This window comes from Poecile atricapillus, chromosome 4, assembly GCF_030490865.1.
Source record: "Poecile atricapillus isolate bPoeAtr1 chromosome 4, bPoeAtr1.hap1, whole genome shotgun sequence".
Lineage (NCBI taxonomy): Eukaryota > Metazoa > Chordata > Aves > Passeriformes > Paridae > Poecile > Poecile atricapillus.
Window position 1 is genome coordinate 48,801,453 of NC_081252.1, and position 19,159 is coordinate 48,820,611.

A 19,159-nucleotide genomic window follows, 5' to 3' on the forward strand; every position below is an offset into this window, starting at 1 on the left:
CCGTCCCCCCCACGTGACCCCGCGCCGTTGGCGGCGCGCGCGTGGAGCGGTGTTTTGTAACCTCCCCCCGCCTCCTCCCGCCCCCCGCCCGCGCCGAGCCCGGAGCCCATCCCGGCGTCCGGAGCGGGAGCGCCACACCCCCTCCGCCGCAGCCGCGCAGCCGATGGCAGCGTCCTCTCCCGCCGCCACCGTGGGCTCGGAGCTGCCGCCGGAGCCGGGCGGCAGCGGGGGCCCCGGCGAGGGGGCGGACGAAGAGCGGGAGCTGCTGCTGGCGCGGCTGGTGCCCGCGAGCCGCCTGAAGGAAGCGGTGGGCGCGTCCCTGGCGTCGCTGTGCCTCGGCCCCCTCGGCGGAGCCCAGCGCCTCGGGACCCTCGTGGACTGCCTGGTGCTGAACTACCGCCTGCGGCAGGGGCCGGGCCGGGAGCGCGGGGCCGAGGGGCCGCTGCGCTGCTGCGGCTGCGGGAGGTTCCTGGGCGAGCCGGTGACCGTCCCGTGCGGGCACACCTACTGCCGCCGCTGCCTCCGCAGGGAGCTGCGGGCCCGCTGCCGCCGTTGCCGGGACTGGCTGCTGCCGGCGGGGGGCACCAGCACGGCCGCGGCCCCGCTGCGCACCAGCGTCGTCCTCAACCGGCTGGCGGAGAAGTGGTTCCCGGGCGAGTGCCAGAGAGCGAGGGCTGGGACCCGGCTGGAGGAGCTGCTGGCCCAGGGCCGCTTCCGAGAGGCGCTGGACGCCGTCAACCAGGCTCTGCGAGCAGGTAAGGCTGGGGGGAGCGCTCCCTTCCTCTGCCCGTGCCGCCCGCCGGAGCCGCGCGGTCCCCGCCGCTGCCGCCCGTGTCCCGGCGGGACCGGGACGGGCTAGTAGCCCGGGACGGCAGGCTCGGGGGACTGGGGGTGTGGTGGAGTAGGTGGATGCGCCCTTATCCCCTAGTGCGGGACCGTCAGCGATCGACACGGTCCGGTGAAGAGCGTCCGAAGTTTTCTCGAGTTGGAAGGGATTTGAGGAACCTCTCCATTGGGAGAGCGGAGTGCAGGGGACGTGCAGCTGCCCGGCCCCTGGTTGAGCGCCCAGCCTGGTAGTGGGGTACACCTGCTTGTGCTTACTCCAGAGGTGTGGGGGAGCGTCCCACATGAGCTCCGTCGGGTCTCCTCCCGCACGCTTCTGTGGGACTTGTTTACAGAGGAGTCCGCAGGCTCTGCTTCGTTATGTGTTTGGTAATCGCCATGCGCGGGCAAAGAGAAATTCCGTTGGTGTATTTAACCTTGTTTCCTGAGAGAGAGACCTATTTTCAGTCCTAAGTGTCACCAAGACAATTCCCAGCAGGCCGGGCCCAGTTGCATAAGCAGGCAGGCACGGAGGGGGACAGGTTGTGTAATGGCAGTGACATCATGGGTGGGTGTGGTTGGAGTTTTATATAGTGTTGAAGAGGGTGCAAAGAGGGGAGGTAGAGGCACGCTTTTAGGCTGTCCTCTATCCGTTGCAATATATGTGTCTGCCTGGTACCATGGACTCTTAAGATACACTAATTTTTTCAAAGTTTACTCTTCGCAGAGAGAGTCAAATTTGTGTGATTGATACACCTAGATGGACCCAGCGAGAGATTCCTTTGTTGTTTTAATTTGACTATGGATTTTAACACCTGGTGGCATGGGAGGCTCTGTTATGATTTACACCAGGATATTTTTTTTCTGTTCAGTAATTTAGAAATTAATATTTTTACTGATGAAGTGTGTTACGTTTATACAGTTGTCTGCAGTGGAGGAAAAAAACCAAAAGGTTGCATAAGTCTAATCCTTCCAATCTGTTCTGAAGAGATACATTAGGTCTAGTTCCAGAATAAACTGGTCTCAATGTAGGTGGGATTAAGTCGAAGATCTATTTTATATGCTTTTTGGCAACCTAATTTTAAGGGGTTTAGTTTTGACTATCATTTCTATTTTATTTGCCAAGGTGTTTCCAAAGTGTAGGATACGGGATGGATTTTAAATCTTAAAACTATAAGATGCAGACTTCTTCCTGAAGTACAGCATTGACTCATACAGGTCACAAAGACATATCAGTAGTTTTCAGGGTAAAACTGATGAATCCAGTGCTGATCACCTATGTTTACTGGGCTCCTGTTTCATGTTTCAAGACTGCTTTGAAAGAATAAAACAGTAAATTAATTGCATGTTTTTTGTTACTATTTCTTTTATGGATTTAGGAATATTATTTAGATATTCATAGGGAAAGAATTTTGATCCTTTTTTATGTGAATCTACGTCTTCCATTTTGGCTTCAAAATGGGTTTAAAATTTGAGTATACTTACCAACTGTGATGGTTATTCAAAATCTTATTATTCAGATTCAGTACATGTGCAAGAATTAAGTGCTAGAAGCTCAGTTTAAGGTCCGTTGTACAATTCTTTCCTGTGTCTCCAATCCTCAGAATTATTAACGTTCCCCATATTCTGGAAAAGATACTGAAGAACGTGCAGACATACCTTAAATGTGAATTTAGAGCTGTGGATTCACAACTATAAATTGAAGGTGATTCCAGGCCTACAGATAAATTAATAACTACAGGTATACATTCCGTCTTCCTTCAGACCATGAATTTTGAAGACACTTAGAGAGTGTGTTCTTGTGCTGTAGCACAAGAAATATATTAATGTTTAAAATCGTTCATGTTCCATTTCAGCATTTCTTTACTGACGCCTCATTTGTTTCTTTTTAATGCACATAGTTAAAAAGTTGTGATAAACATTAGTCTGATGTCCTAAATAAGGCATTGATGGTAAACCTCTATTCAAATGGCATATTTTCATAACTTTATTCCATTTCTGAAACATTTGAAAGAGTCATATTTGCCATTGTGCAAAAGTGACTTTAAAAAACCATAAGGATTTGGGTTGGACTTGATGATCTTGGAGGTCTCTTCCAACCTAGGCATTCTGTTGAATTCTGTTGAACATTCATATAGTTAGTATATTCCTTGCAGGAGTTGAAATGAAATAGCTTAGTTAAAGGAGGTCTCTTGAATTAAAATGCAAGGGCAGCTTGCCTTTAATCAAATGTCCTGAAACATACCACTGATGTGTTGAATTTGGTGTGAATATCACTCATTCCTGCAGAGTGGACCTCAAGAGATCTGTTGAGCAATCAGTCTCCTGTTTAAGTAGAACAAAGACTGTGATCAGAGCAGTTTGCTTAAGGTTTTGTACAGCTGGATCATGAAAACCTACAAGCTGACAATTCCACAGCCTTTCTGGGCAACCTGCTCAAAGGTTAATTAGCCCCTTAGTGAAAAATCTTTCCCTTATTTCAAGTCTTAACTGCCATTGTTTTGGTTTATAACCATTGTCTCTTTTGTTTTTTCACTGCGTACTTCAGTAGAGTCTTCTAGATAACCCATTTTTGGATTCTGTTGTGTTCTCCAATGCATTCAGGAATTTTTTTCTGCTAAACAAGCCCAGTTCTTTCAGCACTTTCTTAAGGGTTGTGTGTTCCAACTCTGATTATTAGGGTGGCCCTGTACTACTTGTTAATAAATACCGTGTCTTAAAGTATTTCTACAGAGTGTTTTTGATGTGCATGTCTTTTATTTTGAAGAATTTGCCATATTAAGAACCATATAAAAAGCACGCAGAATCAGATCAGAGGTGGTCCATTTATTGATATGTTTATACTTACAGTAAGAGTAGATGCTTTGGAAGTAATATAAAACTCAGGAATGCATATTGAATGTGCTTTTGTGTGTACACCTTTGTGTACTTTCCTATTAATATAATAATAAAAACTGATGCACACAGTTCTATGCTGCAAATACTTGGTGTGTTTTTAGTTAGTCATTTGTCTTCGAGATGCTAGAAGTGAACGATTTCTGTATTTACAACATATTTGATCACTGAAATTGAAAGTTCAAGGGCTAATTATGTTTCTGTGCTCTTTAATACAAAGATTCAAAATTAGCTTGCATCCTCTCTTTAGCTGAAAAACATTAAATATATGCTGACACATTGCAAAATTGTTTTTTCATTGTAAAAAAGCAAGAAATTAAATTGGCATTTAAAAAATGGGGTATATAAATTTAGATAGAAACAAAGAATTGTTTAGATTGGAAAAGACCTCTCAGATCATTAAGTCCAACCTTTAGTCTCGCACTGCTATGTCTGTCACTAGACCATATCCCTAAGTGCCATATCTACATATCTTTTAAATCCTTCCAGGAATGGTGTCTCTGCTGCTGCTGTGGGCAGTCTGTTCCCACTTGTACTAAACCTCTCGTGGCACCATTTCCTCTCATTATGTTGCCTGGGGAAGGGACAGCCAACCCCCACCTGTCTACAACCTCCTTTCAGGTAGTTGTTAAAAGTGAGAAGGTCCCACCTGAGACCTCTTTTCTCCAGGCTAAACTCAACCTTTCTTCATCAGACTTGTGCTCCAGACCCTTCCCCAGCTCCGTTGCCCTTCTCTGGTCTTGCTGCAGCCCCTCACTGTCCTTGTTGTGAGGAGCCCAGAACTGGACACAGGGTTTGAGGTGCAGCCTCCCCAGTACTGAGTACAGGGAGACAATCCCTGCCCTGCTCCTGCTGGCCACACTATTGCTGACACAGGCCAGGATGCCATTGGCTTTCTTGGCCACCTGGGCACTGCTGGCTCATGTTCAGCTGCTGTCAACCAGCTGCAGCAGCTTTCCAGCCACTTTTACCCCAGCCTGTAGCACTACAGGGGGTTGTTATGACTGAAGTGCAGGACCTGGCGCTTGGCTTTGCTGAACCTCATACCAATAGCCTTGGCCCATTGATCAAGCCTGTCCAGATCCCCCTGCAGAGGCTTCCTACCCTCCAGCAGATCAGCACTCCCACCCAACCTGAGTAATTTGTGAACTTTTGGTGCACTTGTCCAGATCGTGGATGAAGATATTAAAAGAACTGGCCTCAATACTAAGCCTTGAGGAACACTAGTAGTAATCATCTACCTTCAGTCTTCTGAATATTCAGACCCAGTTTGTCATATCTATTGATCATTCAATGACAGTGTTCAGCAGCAAGGTTGGGATCTCAGCTAAACTCTGTTTTGTACTAGTTCAGTTGGAATCATGCCTTTTTCATGGGGGAAAAAAAAAAAAGTGGATAAAATGCCCACCCGCTGTAGACTTGAACTCACATTTTTATCTTCAAACTACCCCTCATTTTCCCCCTAGGAAAAAAGGCTGGGAGTTCCTCAGGTCATGTTCTGCAGTTGAAAGTCTGAAACAGATGAGCTTCCTCTGATTCTGTACAAATAGGCAGCTTATCAGAGAACAAAGACCTGCACTTACTGCTGCCTCTGAACAAAGGAGTTTGGTTTGCTACTAACTCTGTTGGACACCAAAGAGTCAAATACAACATGAAAAGCTATCTGAAGAGTTTAATCTGAGCTCTCACCTTGCTAGGCTATAGCAGTCACAAAACACAGCCACAGGAAATCAGGCTTCAGAGTTGTTCTGCTTGCAGAATTAGCATTTTACTCAAAGAGTTTCCCAGAGTTTGGTTAAAACAAACATTTTATTATGTCAAATGTGAAAATTAAACAAACCAGCTTTGGCAATATTTATGTTTGAGGGGAAACTGTTAACCCAAAGGCAAATCAGGAAGACACCAATTTCAGCTAAATTAATTCTTCTCTGATTTTCTTAACCCTTTCTTTTCCATTAAGATCTTTTTACATGTAGTATTGTGACTAAGTGTAAAGCAGTTTGTTGCAATCTATAGGAACATAGACCAGGATGCCTTCTAACTGTAGAAAAGGCTTATGTTGGAAATTTATGAGAATTTATACTAGACATTTAGAATAAACTAAAAAAATTAAATTGAAATTATAGCCTCCAATAAAGCCTTTTTTGAAACAAAGAGCTATTTGATTTTAGTATTGTTTACAGTTGACCAACCTTTGACTAGTTTATCTTATTCAGTGAAAACCAGGTCTATTTTTAAAAACAATTAATATCAAAACAGTGTTCTGGCATTTTTTCCAAGCAGCAACTGCAGTTAGTTGTGTTACAAAACCATAGTTTTAGTGGCAGGGAGATGGATATCATTCCCATTTAGAGGCTGCTGTACTGAGAGTGCAAAATGCTGTATGTTGGACATGGGAACTTGTCCTTACTGAACACATTTTGCTTTTTTCGCACTCTAGAAGTTCCACTACAACAACTCCTTACAACAGGGCTGCTAGCTGGTGCTAAAGGCTTTCTGGAAATGGCTATCAGTTTTTATCACACTGTGATAAAGCCTGGTTCTGCTGCCTCCCAGACAGATGCTACTGTGAAAGTGGCCCGTCCAGCCATAGTCAGAAGGGGTCAGGCACTATAAAAACAAATTGCAGTCTCCAGAAAAACTCATGTGTTTGGAAGCAAACTTTGTAATACTTAGACTTTTAATACAAGTGTGGCGAATTCCCAGGTTTCTGTGGCTTTGATTGGATATACTGTAAAGATAAAGTTTACTTAGTCCTCAATTTTTGTTGTCCCAGCAGTATGGAGCAGTGCTTTATGAGCCTCTCTGTTCACTATTTGAAAATATTGTTGCTGTAAGATACACTAAGATCTAAAATTTGTTCCTTAGCTTACAAGACATGAACCTGGAATTACTGCCACTTTTATTATCCAAACACTAGGGAGTGAGGGAGAAGGTACTCCACTAATTTTGGAAGTATTTTATGAAAAATTGTAATTATGACATATCACTATGAAAGCAAATCTAATTAAAAATTACAAAATTTTGATTTTTAAAAGATTTTACCTAATTTCTGTCTGCAGATTCCAGTGACTTGATGCTAAGAATTTACAGAGCTGAGTCATATGTTGGCCTCCAAGAATATAAAACAGCCATAGAAGATCTAAATTTTGTTATTTCTAAAATGCCAAATTGGCCAGAGGTAAGTTGGTATAAACTCATCCTTTTTCAATATTGTGTTTGTAAAATTAATAAATTCCAAATTACACATGCATCAATTTGAAAGCCTAAGCCAGCTATTTTAAATGTTGTGTCTTAAGACATGCAAGATACTAAAAGTCATCTTTAAAATAGTTAATTCATAAGAGACAGGCTTCTCATGAGTATGGCAGGTTAGGGCTGGTTGACAAAGACACTGAGCTGGAATAGCTCATGGTGATGTAACCTGTAACAGCTGGGCTTTGGGGCTTGCTTTGTTCAGTTGTTAATTTTTGTTAACAGAGGGACACTTTGCTGTTTTAGATTAGAAAGATTGTCTTCAAAAAGCCCAAATAAACTCAGTGGGAACTGAGCTTTGCAAATAGTACAGGTGGCTGGGGAGTCTGTGGTCTTCAGAGCGCATGTTGCACTGTCTAAACTCTGAACACAGCAGGAGCAGCAAGATCATTCCGCACAAGGGGAGATACCTGCAGTTGTCTTGGTTTCTCCTGAGTTCAGCGATTCCATGGCTACTGCAAATTCATAAAGCCTCCTGCTTTTCACCTATCAATGTTTGTAGTACTGTCTGCTTCTTTCTGTATGTTTGGAAAGAAGCATCACTTCACTTAACTGAGCTTGGTTTGATGGATGGATTCCTGTAACAGTCCTTACCTCTGCAGGAAAATAAATTGTCTGTAAGAGAACGACTAGCAAACTTCCCTTCTTCAGAGTTCATCTTAAAGGAAACTGGCCAAATCCATCAAAGAGGATGTGTGTCCTCATCTGACAGTCTTGTTGAACAGATGTTACTCTTCATACTGTCAATCATTCTGTAGAAACTGCATTCTGGGGTTTGGTAGAGTTTTTCGGTTTTGTTTTGGTTTTTGTTTATTTGTTGTTTGTTTTGTTTGGATTTTTTTTTTTAAGTTTAGCTTCTGGCCCATTATCGAAATTCCTATATACAATTAGATATTGTTGTTGTAACTTTTTTTTATAACTGTTGGTTTTATCTAACTTTAAGTGTTTCAATTACTGTCATTGCAACTTTTTAAAGTTGAGGTAAGTTCTTAGTTTTAATGTTATCTACCTTTGAGTAAGTTCATCAAAATCTGGTAGTCTTTCCTCCCTCTTTTTTTTTCTTTCAAGGGAAACAATACACAGACTTTTTTTTTTTTCCCCCCAGCTGGTGTCCAGGGTTCAAGCATAAAATATAGTTGGAAGAAGCCATTAATTCTGAGAGTGCATTATTTTGTTTTAAGAATATAGGTTGAGATATATGTAAGGGATGAACAGTTGTGTGGATTGTTTTAGTTGTATTCAGTCTTCTAAAGGCTGGAACCATAAAGCTTTTAATGAAGGCGAGGGCAAAAAAAGTATCCTGTAAGCTGTTGTGTGAAGTTATGTAATAATTTGCATTTCCTGTTCCTCTTCTTCCTCTCCAAAGGCTCACAGAAGAGGGAAATTAAGGGCTGTGAATTCAGCACTAGTGAGGTTTTCAACCCTTTATATTAGACAGAACAAGTTAACTGGAAGAAGACTCACACCAGCCTATGCCGTTACTATTTTCAAGCACTGTACTGGATGTGTGTTATAGATCAGGCACACTGTGCACAGTACAAATTCGTTAAAGCTACATTCTTTCTGTCATGGCAGGTTCTAATTCTAACATTGTTGCAATGCTTGTAAGATCAATTCTGCAGTTCTCCCTGTTCTCTACAAATGTCTTTGTGGTATCTGTTTCTCAGGTCTACTTTCAGAAAGGAAAAGTGCTGCAAAACTCTGGCTTTGTAGGTGATGCCTTACAACTGTTTCTACAGTGCTTAGCCCTTGATGAGGACTTTCTTCCAGCCAAGCTAGAAGTAGAAAAGGTAATTTTATTTATGATACTGGTTTCCCATCTCTGACTTGATTTTTTTATGAAACTCCCATTATGATAGACTGAGCATCTAAAATCTTCATTACATAAAGAGAACGTTCAGGTGGCAGATTCCGTTTAAGATAGTTCTTAAATCATACCACATTGAAGAGTTAGTCCCAATGTACATGTTTTATATACATGTTGAAAAGTACATGTGCATTTGAAGTTACTGAATTAATACGTAGAAAACTGGAAAGCAGGCAACAAGTGAAATTTTCCAAGCTGAAATTTTCGGTGCCCAGAGCACAAGTTTTTTCTGTGATAATAAAAATTTACATTGAAAAGCTGCATAATACTGAATTGATAATGTCTAACACTCTTTGACTTGTAGTAGAAAAGATCTCTAGATCAATGTTTTTTTTAGCAATGTAGGTTTCTGCTTATTCTCAACTCTGTCTTCACAGTTACTGCTTGAATAAAGATCTGTTCATGACGATAACTTCGTGTAGATTACCTTCTTAGTTTTTGATATGTAAATTTATAATGAAGATATGTCTGGATTCTTTTTCATTGTTATTGACATTGAGCTGTATTTTCTAGATATTGTGTGATGTTTTGTCACCAGAGAAGCTAGGTGAGAGTCTGAAGGAATCAGCTTGGAATTCACCCCATATTAGAAATAAACCCTTTATACTTGGATCTGAAGTGACTGCATCTTACTGCGACTTACAACTTTGTCCTCTGCAGGTAATAAAAACTCTGCAGTAACTTCTGTCTCTGACTGATGCGTATGCATTAGATGTACTGATACCCTGATTTGTTACACTTTCCAGTGTAAATACTGATTTTATGTAATTGGCTAAATTGGAGGAAAAGAAGCCTGGTCTGGGAGTAATTTATTTTCATTTCTCATGTTAAAACTCCTCGTTCTAGTTCATTAGAATGAGTAATAAATACAGTATTAGAAGGTACTGAAGTTTCATATTAGGGACTTCAAAATAAAGAGAAATACAGTTGTTTTTTTGTGAAGCACATGAAATACAATTTTTCTTTCATTTGAAGAAGGTGAAGATTTTTGAATTGTTACTTGCAAGCAAATTTGAGAACTGTCTTGACTTAGGAATTTTTCTGGTTAGCTAATGGGTAGCCACTAATTGTGGGTATCAGTTTGGCTTGTACATCTTTGCACAGTCACATCTCACATAGCTAGATCTGTGTTACTTTTAGAATACAGTTTGGTTCATTTTACTGTTACAGAGTTTAGGAGGATCAGATGTACTGGAGCCTGTGAGTGGAAGCTTAAATCGTGCACAGTCTGCCCATGCTCTTAACTCAACAAAAGACCTTGCCAAGGAAGATGGCTTAAAGAGAGTGTCTTCTGAACCCCTTCTCTCTGGCCAAGGAAAAGGTGCTTTGTTAAAAAGAAAGCTTTCCTTTTCAGAACAGGATACAGTTGTATGTGAAGATGGAAGAAACAAACACAAAAAGCAAGGAGGTAAACAGTCACTTACTGTGAAATTTAGAGTATTTACTGCCTTGTGACTTTGTTTGAAGAAGTACCTTGTCCTGCTTTTCCTTAGAAAGTACAAAAAGGGACATGACACTGGCTTTTGGAACAATCCCAGGGGATTTGATTGATGTATCAGATTTTGAGTGCTCCCTGTGTATGAGGTAAGATTTTGTCCTTGATTCACTGTTTGTTACAGATGCTTGGCTGCATATCTGTTACATGAATAAACTGAGGTACTTGTAAGTTGTTAAGAGTTCTGATATCAGGCAATAATTTGCAGTTTTTTGCTATCCCTGCACTTAAATGTGTATTTAAATGTCACTTGCTACAATGCTATATACTGCAGGATTATTTTAATCAAGTTGCCTTTTAGTTAAACTTGGCAGTGTTAACTGATAACCATCAGAGGACAGGATCTTTTCTGATTAAATGTTAGGGGTTGTTCAGTCAATAAATAAATACTTTGGGAAGGTTAATGTGTAGAAGCATAGCCTGTGAACCTTGTATTTGTCTGGGAGACATAGATGCTTCAGAATGTTAGTCTACTTAAACATAGCTGACATTGTATTTGAAAACTTACTGAATAATCTTGATTTTCAGAAGAAACACCATAAAACATATGGTGTATACTAAACTATTCATAGTTATGTTATTAGTTTAATAACTAATAATTAGTAATACTGTTAAAACAGTTTCTCAAAGAATCACCTACTTTTGTGTATTCTGAACCTCTATGTAGGGAGACCAAAATCTTTGTCTATTAGGGTAAATGTTTAATTACTTATAGTTTTAGAATGTGTTCAGCTTCATCAGAAAACAAAACAGTGAGTGTTGCAGTAAATGGAAACAAACTGCAGTATAGAGGAAAAAGTAGAATAAGGAGACTTGGGACTAATTATTTCTTTACTTTGTTGTAGTCTAACTAGTCTTAAAAATTCAAGAGATCAGTCACTGACATTCTTAGAAAAACACACACTGGCCATGACATCTAACTTATAATAATTTTGTTTCAGGCTATTCTTTGAGCCAGTAACAACCCCTTGTGGACATACTTTTTGCAAAGGTTGCTTGGAACGGTGTTTAGATCATGCTCCACAGTGTCCACTCTGTAAGGAGAGCTTGAAAGAGGTATTGTTTCTCAGTAAAGCTCACAAATGCAAATACTGTATCATTTTAAAGGCTGTTTCACTTGAACCCAACAATTTGGATTTGCTTGGGCTATGAATTACTGCTAGAATGGAAGAGGGTCTCAGGGTCTTCCAGGTTTTATGTTTCTGCGACTGTTCACTTCAGTGGTGTGATTCAATCCTGCATATTTATAAACTTTGGTTACTATTCAGTTAAACCTCTCTGTGGTTTCTATACACTTATTGGTACGTCCTGGGAAATCAGTTCAGTCTCTGGTAAGCATAGAAATACAAACTGAGTTAGACATTTAAATTGTCAGACACTAAGAACTTACACAGAGAATAAAATTATCAAATATTAGAGTATCATTAGGTTTTAATTAATGAAATATAAAAACCAAAGAGCTATCAGTTTTCATGAGTTTTGTCACATTTCATAGATTGTATTTTTATAAAAAAGCTGCATTTTCTCAAGCCTTTTGTTAAGATACATGAAAATAATATTTTTGTAATTGTTCACAGTACCTTGCAAGTAGAAAATATAGTATCACAGAACTGCTGGAGGAATTAATAATGAAATATTTGTCTGATGAATTATTTGAGAGAAAAAGAATTCATGCTGAAGAAACTGCAGAACACTCCAAGTAAGCTTCCTGTTGTGAAAAAATTGAGAAATTAGCATGGAAATCCTTTTTAGAAAAGTATTATTTTTATAGTCATTAATTGTGGTATATTATGGGTGCAAGAAAGAGTATTAAGCTTGTCCAGGTCCTTCTGGATATCATCCCATTCTTCAGTTGTGTCAACCACACCACTCAGCTTGGGGTTGTCTATGTCACTGATGAAGACATTGAACAGTGCTGGTCCCAATACGGACCCATGAGGGACACTGCTGGTCACTGGGACTCTGAGCCATTGACCTGCACCCTCTGGGTGCAGCCATCCAACCCTTAATTATCCATCTAACAGCCCACCCATCAAACCCATCTCTCTCCAGTTTGGAGAGGACATTGAGGGGGGGAACTGTTCACAGAATTCAAGATAAAATGATATCTGTAGCCCTTCCCTTGTCACTCCATCATAGAAGATCACTGGGTTGGTTAGGTTAGGTTGGATGAGGCTCTGAGTAACCTGATTTAATGGACGGTGTCCCTGCCCACAGCAGAGGAGTTGGAAGTAGATGATCTTTAAGGTCCCATCCAACCTCAACTGTTCCATGGTTCTTTGAAACATGTTTCCCTTCCATTCCTCTTTCTGCATGCACTATCAGGGAGCTTTGGTTTTAGCTTTGCTGCTGTTAATGAAGTTGTCTTCAATTGACTGCAGAATCTCAGAGAACTGAATTTCTTGCAAAGCAATTCATGATAGGCATTAATCATATACAGATAGATGCAATCAAAAAAAATTGTTGGGATTTTTTGTAAACCTGGTTTTTATCTCACAAAGAGTTCTTCAAATACATAGACTGTCATGTGTTGTAGATATGAACGTTGGAAAACTGTTTAAAACTAAAGCTCATGCAGCTTATTTAAAAGAATCCATCCAGCGGAATTTCATTTTATACTCTGAAAGGCATTAAAATTAAATATCTAGTAATGTTTTAATGATAATTTAATTGTATCTACTATCAGCAATACATACTTGATAAAACAGGATGAAAAAAATACTTTTTTTCAGTTACACCTGCTGAGGCATAATGCAAGGTTCAGATTATACACTGGGTTGAATCTTATGATCTGGAGTCCCTTCTTGAAAGTAATCTAAATGGTGACCTAGCTCCTATGTAGTTACTACTACATCTTTTTACTTACAGGAAAACTGTGTCTCTGAGGGCTTAATTAGTTTCATAGCTCAAAATAAAGCAAAAATGAAAAAGTAGCTGACACCCTCATCCCCAAAACAGAGCCCTTCATTCATGGACTAGATACTCACTACCTAGATAACAGTGAGGCTTACTGTCCAGTTTGTATGCAAATCGGTACATAAGTATTCAGCCACTGTTACTGGTATGTGGGTTTATCATTCATTAAAGTTAATACAACATATTTTGACTTTGAAAAGAGTGCTTTATGACCTCAAACATAGCAGACATACTGAAAAAAATGTATTGTCTTGGCATAGCTCAATGTTTAGATTTTGAAGGCATGTATTTCTTTTTATGTTCTCTTGAAGCTTGACCAAGAATGTTCCAATGTTTGTTTGCACTATGGCATATCCTACTGTGCCTTGCCCTCTACATGTATTTGAGCCAAGATACCGACTCATGATTCGCAGGAGTATGGAAACTGGAACTAAACAGTTTGGAATGTGCATAAGTGATTCTCAAAATGGGTAAGTTTACATCTTAATTCTTCCATCTCTTTTGTAATTTTTTAATTGCAAAAAGCATATTTTCAGAAGTGTATAATTGCATTACTGACAGGGTTTCTTTTTAGTTTTGCAGATTATGGTTGCATGCTGCAAATTAGGAATGTTCATTTTCTACCTGATGGACGGTCTGTTGTTGATACCATTGGTGGGAAGAGATTTAGAGTTTTACGGAGAGGGATGAAAGATGGTTATTGCACTGCAGACATTGAATATTTGGAAGATGTTAAGGTATCCGGAATGCAGTCTAAATAAATACTAGTATTAATATATCAAGACTTTTGCTTGATTTATTCTTGAAAGCTCTCTTTCAAATTTTTAGGTTCCTGGAAGCTAGCTGAATTTTTTTATTATTATAAAGCAAATAAAAAACCCATAGTTTTTGTTTCAACAGTAGTTTGAAGCTGTAACTTTAGAAATATCACAATACTTCTTTACCATTCAGTCATTACCAGTCAAAGTTACGGAGAGCACAAGAAATGTATCTAAATATAGTTGAGATTGAGTGCTTTTTGATTTTAGCTTAAACCCCTTAATTGTTTATTTATCACTAATCATATTTTCATAACTTTCCTCCTACAGGTTGCTGATGCAGAAGAACTAAAGAAATTGAGAGAGCTTCACAATTTCGTTTACAATCAGGCCTGCAGTTGGTTCCAAAACTTAAGAAACAAATTTCGCACTCAAATTCTTCAGCACTTCGGACCAATGCCTGACAGGGAGGAAAATATACAGGTGAGAATTCAATTAATATTCATTATTAGATACTTATTTCTAAAAATAAAAACCCTATTACCAACTGCTAAGTATTAAAAGCAAAACTCCCACTTTTTTCTTCAGCTTCAGAGACAATAAGGCTTGCACCTTGTTTCTCTTACAATGAACATCAAATAGCAATTCTGTCAATGGTCAGCAGTTTCTCCAGGAAATGGATGATATGCTGGTGAAAATAAAACTAGTAAACTGAAAACAGTTTGAGTTCCAGTAACAGTTAAACTGTTAGTTTGTGTAAAGCTGTTTGAATACCAAGTGAAAAAGCTCTTTTCTCCCTGTGAAAGTGAAGAAACTGAATCTGCCACATGCAGGCAGTTCTTTGGGAAAGAGGTAATCACAAATAACACTGTCCTCCTTTCTGAGCTAATGTCATAAACTGCTGTAGCTGCTAGCATTTGACAAATGTTTCTTAAGAAACTAGCTGCAGCAATCTATTTTGATGGTTATTATAAACAATTAATGAAGGTGAGATCCTGAAGGAGTGGAGGCTGTAGAAAAGAAACATTTAAAAATATGTAAGATTTGGTTTTCAAAGCAGAGTTTTACGTGAATTGGGATCTTAGGGGAGCTTGTCCCTCACCCATCTGCTACATACTTCTATGAAACTGTATTAGCATAGTCCCCCCTAGGAGGGGGACTGTAGAGGCTGGTGCATGAAGTCAGAAGTGATTTTAGAATGATTTAATAAAAACAGATTTAAAACAGCATACTAGGCAAGAGGAATACATGTGCAAAACCAGAATAATTACCAGGGTAGCAATACCGTGGGTATGCACCTGAGGTTTAGAATAGGACACAAATGTGTCAGCTGTGTGCTAATAGCTGCAAGTGAGGAAATGTTACTCTGGAGTATACCACTACTGGTAATATTTTTGCAAATAATTTGAGGTACTTAGTATTCTCTGCAGTGGTAGGACCTCTGCTGTAGAGTATTAAATCCAGTTCAAGGCCTGACATCTAATGGTTGCTGTTGGTAATTAAAGTACAGGAAAAAGTTACAGAATTTTAACTGCTTAGAGGAAACTTTCTAAGTAGTCCTGCTCTGTCTAGAATGTAGTGAGGAGGGAAGTGGAATTGGGAAGTGACGGAGAAGTCCTTCAAATAAAGGTTAATTAGAATGAAAACATTAAGCTTCAAGAGTACTCAAGCCTTAAGAATAGCATGCCAAGTATTAGATTTAATTTTTTTTTTTTTTTTTTACTTCTTGATAGTCAACTATACAACATTGGTTACTGGTAACCAGCTTATGTTTTATTTCTAGGCAATGCCCAATGGTCCTGCTTGGTGTTGGTGGCTTCTAGCTGTTCTCCCAGTAGACCCCAGATACCAGCTGTCAGTTCTCTCCATGATGTCTTTAAAAGACCGTCTGATAAAAATCCAACATATACTCACCTATTTTTCTAGAGACCAGTCCAAGTGACTAACCGCCTGGGTCTTCCTGAAAAGTTACTCTGTTCTGGTTGTAGTAGCAGCTGGAATTTTTGCTGCCTTTGCACATCTAGCACTGGTTTGAGAAGTGTAATGGAACTGTTTTTTCTCTCCACCCTCCTGGCTTCCTGAACCACATGGTTCATTGGATGCACACTTTCTTCAACTATGAGAGAAGATCACTGACAATTGCACAAAGTCAACCCAGCTAGATATGTTTTTCACATTATCTACATTAAAATTTGCACTATGTAGAAAAGAACCTTTTTGAGACTTGATACTTTTAGCAATTGACTTTTCTAAGCTGTGGAAGTGCAGGACTTAAGGCTGACAGTCTAAGTTTACAACATTGAGGAGGTAATAAAGGTTTTGCAAATGTTTGCCTCAAACAACTGTTTTTTTGCTGTTTGCACAAATATTTGAAATATAGTATTGAATGTCACAGTTGGATATTGCTACTCTTGTTTAATTATCTTGACCATGAATATGGCACAGGTTTTTTTTAAGTTATCTTGTAAATGTATGCATCACAAAACAGGTGACATGAACTGTATGCTGAACTGAGAGCCAACTTTAAGGAACAAATGCAGAAAAAAAGGTACTTCTGTCTAAAAATACTTAAACTGTGAATATGGTTTACATACCTAGGCCTGTACATTTTAAAGAGGAAACTGAAATCTAAATGCTAGTACATTTCTACTGGGCTTTTCAGGCTGTTCTTCCAGAGCACACACTTAGTTTGTAGAGCTTAGAAGAAGAAATCTTAGAGTGTGCGTGCGTGTGTCTATCGGGGATTGTGCATCCAGGATTCAAAAGCTTAAAGTTTTATTTGAACTTTTTAAGTTGGTGCAAATGTGAGTTCTATGCCTTATTCATATAAATAGTAGAGCACACTGCAGTGGCAAGGTTAGCATCATGCTGCCAATAGGTACTTTTTGTAATTAAAGGTTTGCATATTTGTGAATATGTCTGATACTGGCTTTCTTGTATGTAAATCATTTGTAAAATATTTCTTAAATCTTGCTTTTGCTAATATATTTAATTTTCAATAAAAGCTAAAAGTTTGTAATATTTTTAACTTTGTCAGAAACTTTAAATCAATTTCCTTTTTCATATGCTTCCATTCTGGGATCTTAAGTAAATCCAGAAGCTTCTATTTAACCTATGTCAAGGTTGTGAGCACTTCATGACGTTATGTTCATAATCTGTTTCTGATTATAGTACCTGTCTCAGACTGATTACTGGTCAGACAAGTTTTTTCCTGGTGTCCTGCTATTCTTTCTACTTTTTGTTTAAATCAGGTATGAAGTTTGCATTTTGCAAAACTTAAAAGTTGTAGGAAACTGTCCTTGCAGAGCAGTGAGGTGTTTCACTGACTTGCTGGTCAGATAGTCGGGCCTAGTTCTCTTCTGGAGTTGAAGGGTGGAGATTTTACAGGCAGTCCAAAATCTGCTGGATCATCTTCCAATATCAGTTTCTATCTAGAGTAAATTTCCCCTTTAGGGTGCAAGTAAAGTTCTGGGTGAACATTTGGGAAGCTTTATATGCATAATAAAAGAAGAAAGGGAATCCTCTATTTTTGCACTTCCATATGCTATAACCTTAGAAATGTAATCTTTCTATGGCCATGATCTTTCTTCTTAAGAATGCAGGTGGCAGGACTTTTTTCCCTTGGCAGTGAAAAGTTCCTGTAGCCAGACTTGAAATACCCAAATAAACTAGTGGTAATTTTTTTTTAATTTCTTACCGAAAGCTTGAGTTTGAAATGGAGTATTCCGTAGTCTGCTAAAAGATGTGTCTTTATAAGTTTCCATGACTTCTTAATACAGTAAAAATGCAAGTGTCAATTTGGTTGAAGTGCCCTGTGCATAATGGAGTTTTACTTCTGGAACTGTGTAAACTATGCAAGACAAAACTTTACTGAAGAAAAATAACAACAATATAAAAAGCAATTTCACTGTGTTTAACAAATGCTGCATTAAGACTAATTATAAGTATCACTCTTCAGTAACCGTTCTACAGATGTGATTAATATAGGTACTCTTGGGAATGATAGAAAATTGAGATTGGAAAGATTTTTAAGGGGTTTCTCAAATTGGAACTTTAAGTGAATACTTTGTGTACCAGAATGTGTCATTTTTGTGCAGTTACAGTGGGGCAGAACAACAAACTCAACATTTGCAAAGCCCTTTCAGTAAATAGGTTGGAGAGAGTACCATGCTGTACTTTGTACATTGTATTTTGAATTTGGGGAGTACTTTCTTAAAGTTATCCTTTAAATTTTCATCCCCTCCTGTTGCCCATCACACAGCATGGGTCCTTTAGCTATCAAACAATAAAACAGCAGCTGGCTAAGGACTAAGTTTGATTATCTTATATTGTTACAGTAAGGTTCAAAATCAATATAATTAAGCCTGAATGGAATGCAAGTGATCTAGACTTGAGCAAAAGGGAAAAGGGGAAAGCTCACCTCTTGTCTAGACAAGGTACAATGCCATTAATGATTAGTCTTACATCTGATGATGAGCAACAGTCAACAAAAGAGTCAACCTTTCATTTTCTGTCATATTTAAGGGAGTCTCCTTTTCTGGGCAGCACTCTTGGACCAGCCAACAAGAGCTACCCTAAATTATTATTGGGGCACTTTATTTATGAGATTGTGCCTTCTTTGTTCAGTCATAAAATTGACAAGTTGATGTAGAATGGTTCTTTGTGTAAGCATGAGAACAAAATTAGATGCGTCTCAAGAGATTGGTGATCCATAAATAGCTATACAGTGAATCGGATTGCACATATATTAATAAGAGAGAGCTCATAAACTTCAGTGGGATGGGGAGGAGTCACCATACTCAAGAATATTTGCCTGGAAGTGATGTGTGTTTTGGCAAGGACTTCTTCCCAGTTTTGTTAAATTATGGCCAGAGATCTCACTGAAATTCTTAATTTATGATTAATATTTACCTCCAGCCTTTTACCAAATGTCATTTCTTGTAACAGCTTGCTGCCCTAGATAAGCACTGATGAGCATTAGGTTTAGAAACTTCAGTTTTCTTGGTATGAAATGGTAACTCCATAATTCTCCATCTTACTTGATTTTTCTTTTGGCAATTGGCAAGTATTTGTCACATTCATTCTAGCAAATTGTTTCTTTGTGGGCCTTTTACTGGCCTTAAGTTTCTTTAAGGACAATGTGGAAAGATG

At 39.1% G+C, this 19,159-nt stretch overlaps 1 protein-coding gene across 1 annotated transcript; it reads left to right on the forward strand.

Moving 5' to 3' along the window:
* Positions 1-96: 96 nt before the first annotated feature.
* On the forward strand, positions 97-17,037 carry LONRF1 (LON peptidase N-terminal domain and ring finger 1). Its single transcript, XM_058838174.1, has 12 exons — positions 97-755; positions 6,780-6,898; positions 8,640-8,762; positions 9,353-9,499; positions 10,010-10,247; positions 10,333-10,423; positions 11,276-11,390; positions 11,912-12,033; positions 13,562-13,720; positions 13,825-13,987; positions 14,339-14,491; positions 15,792-17,037. The coding sequence occupies exons 1-12, from the start codon at positions 164-166 to the stop codon at positions 15,948-15,950; spliced, it is 2,181 nt and encodes a 726-aa protein (XP_058694157.1). The 5' UTR covers positions 97-163; the 3' UTR covers positions 15,951-17,037.
* Positions 17,038-19,159: the final 2,122 nt, after the last annotated feature.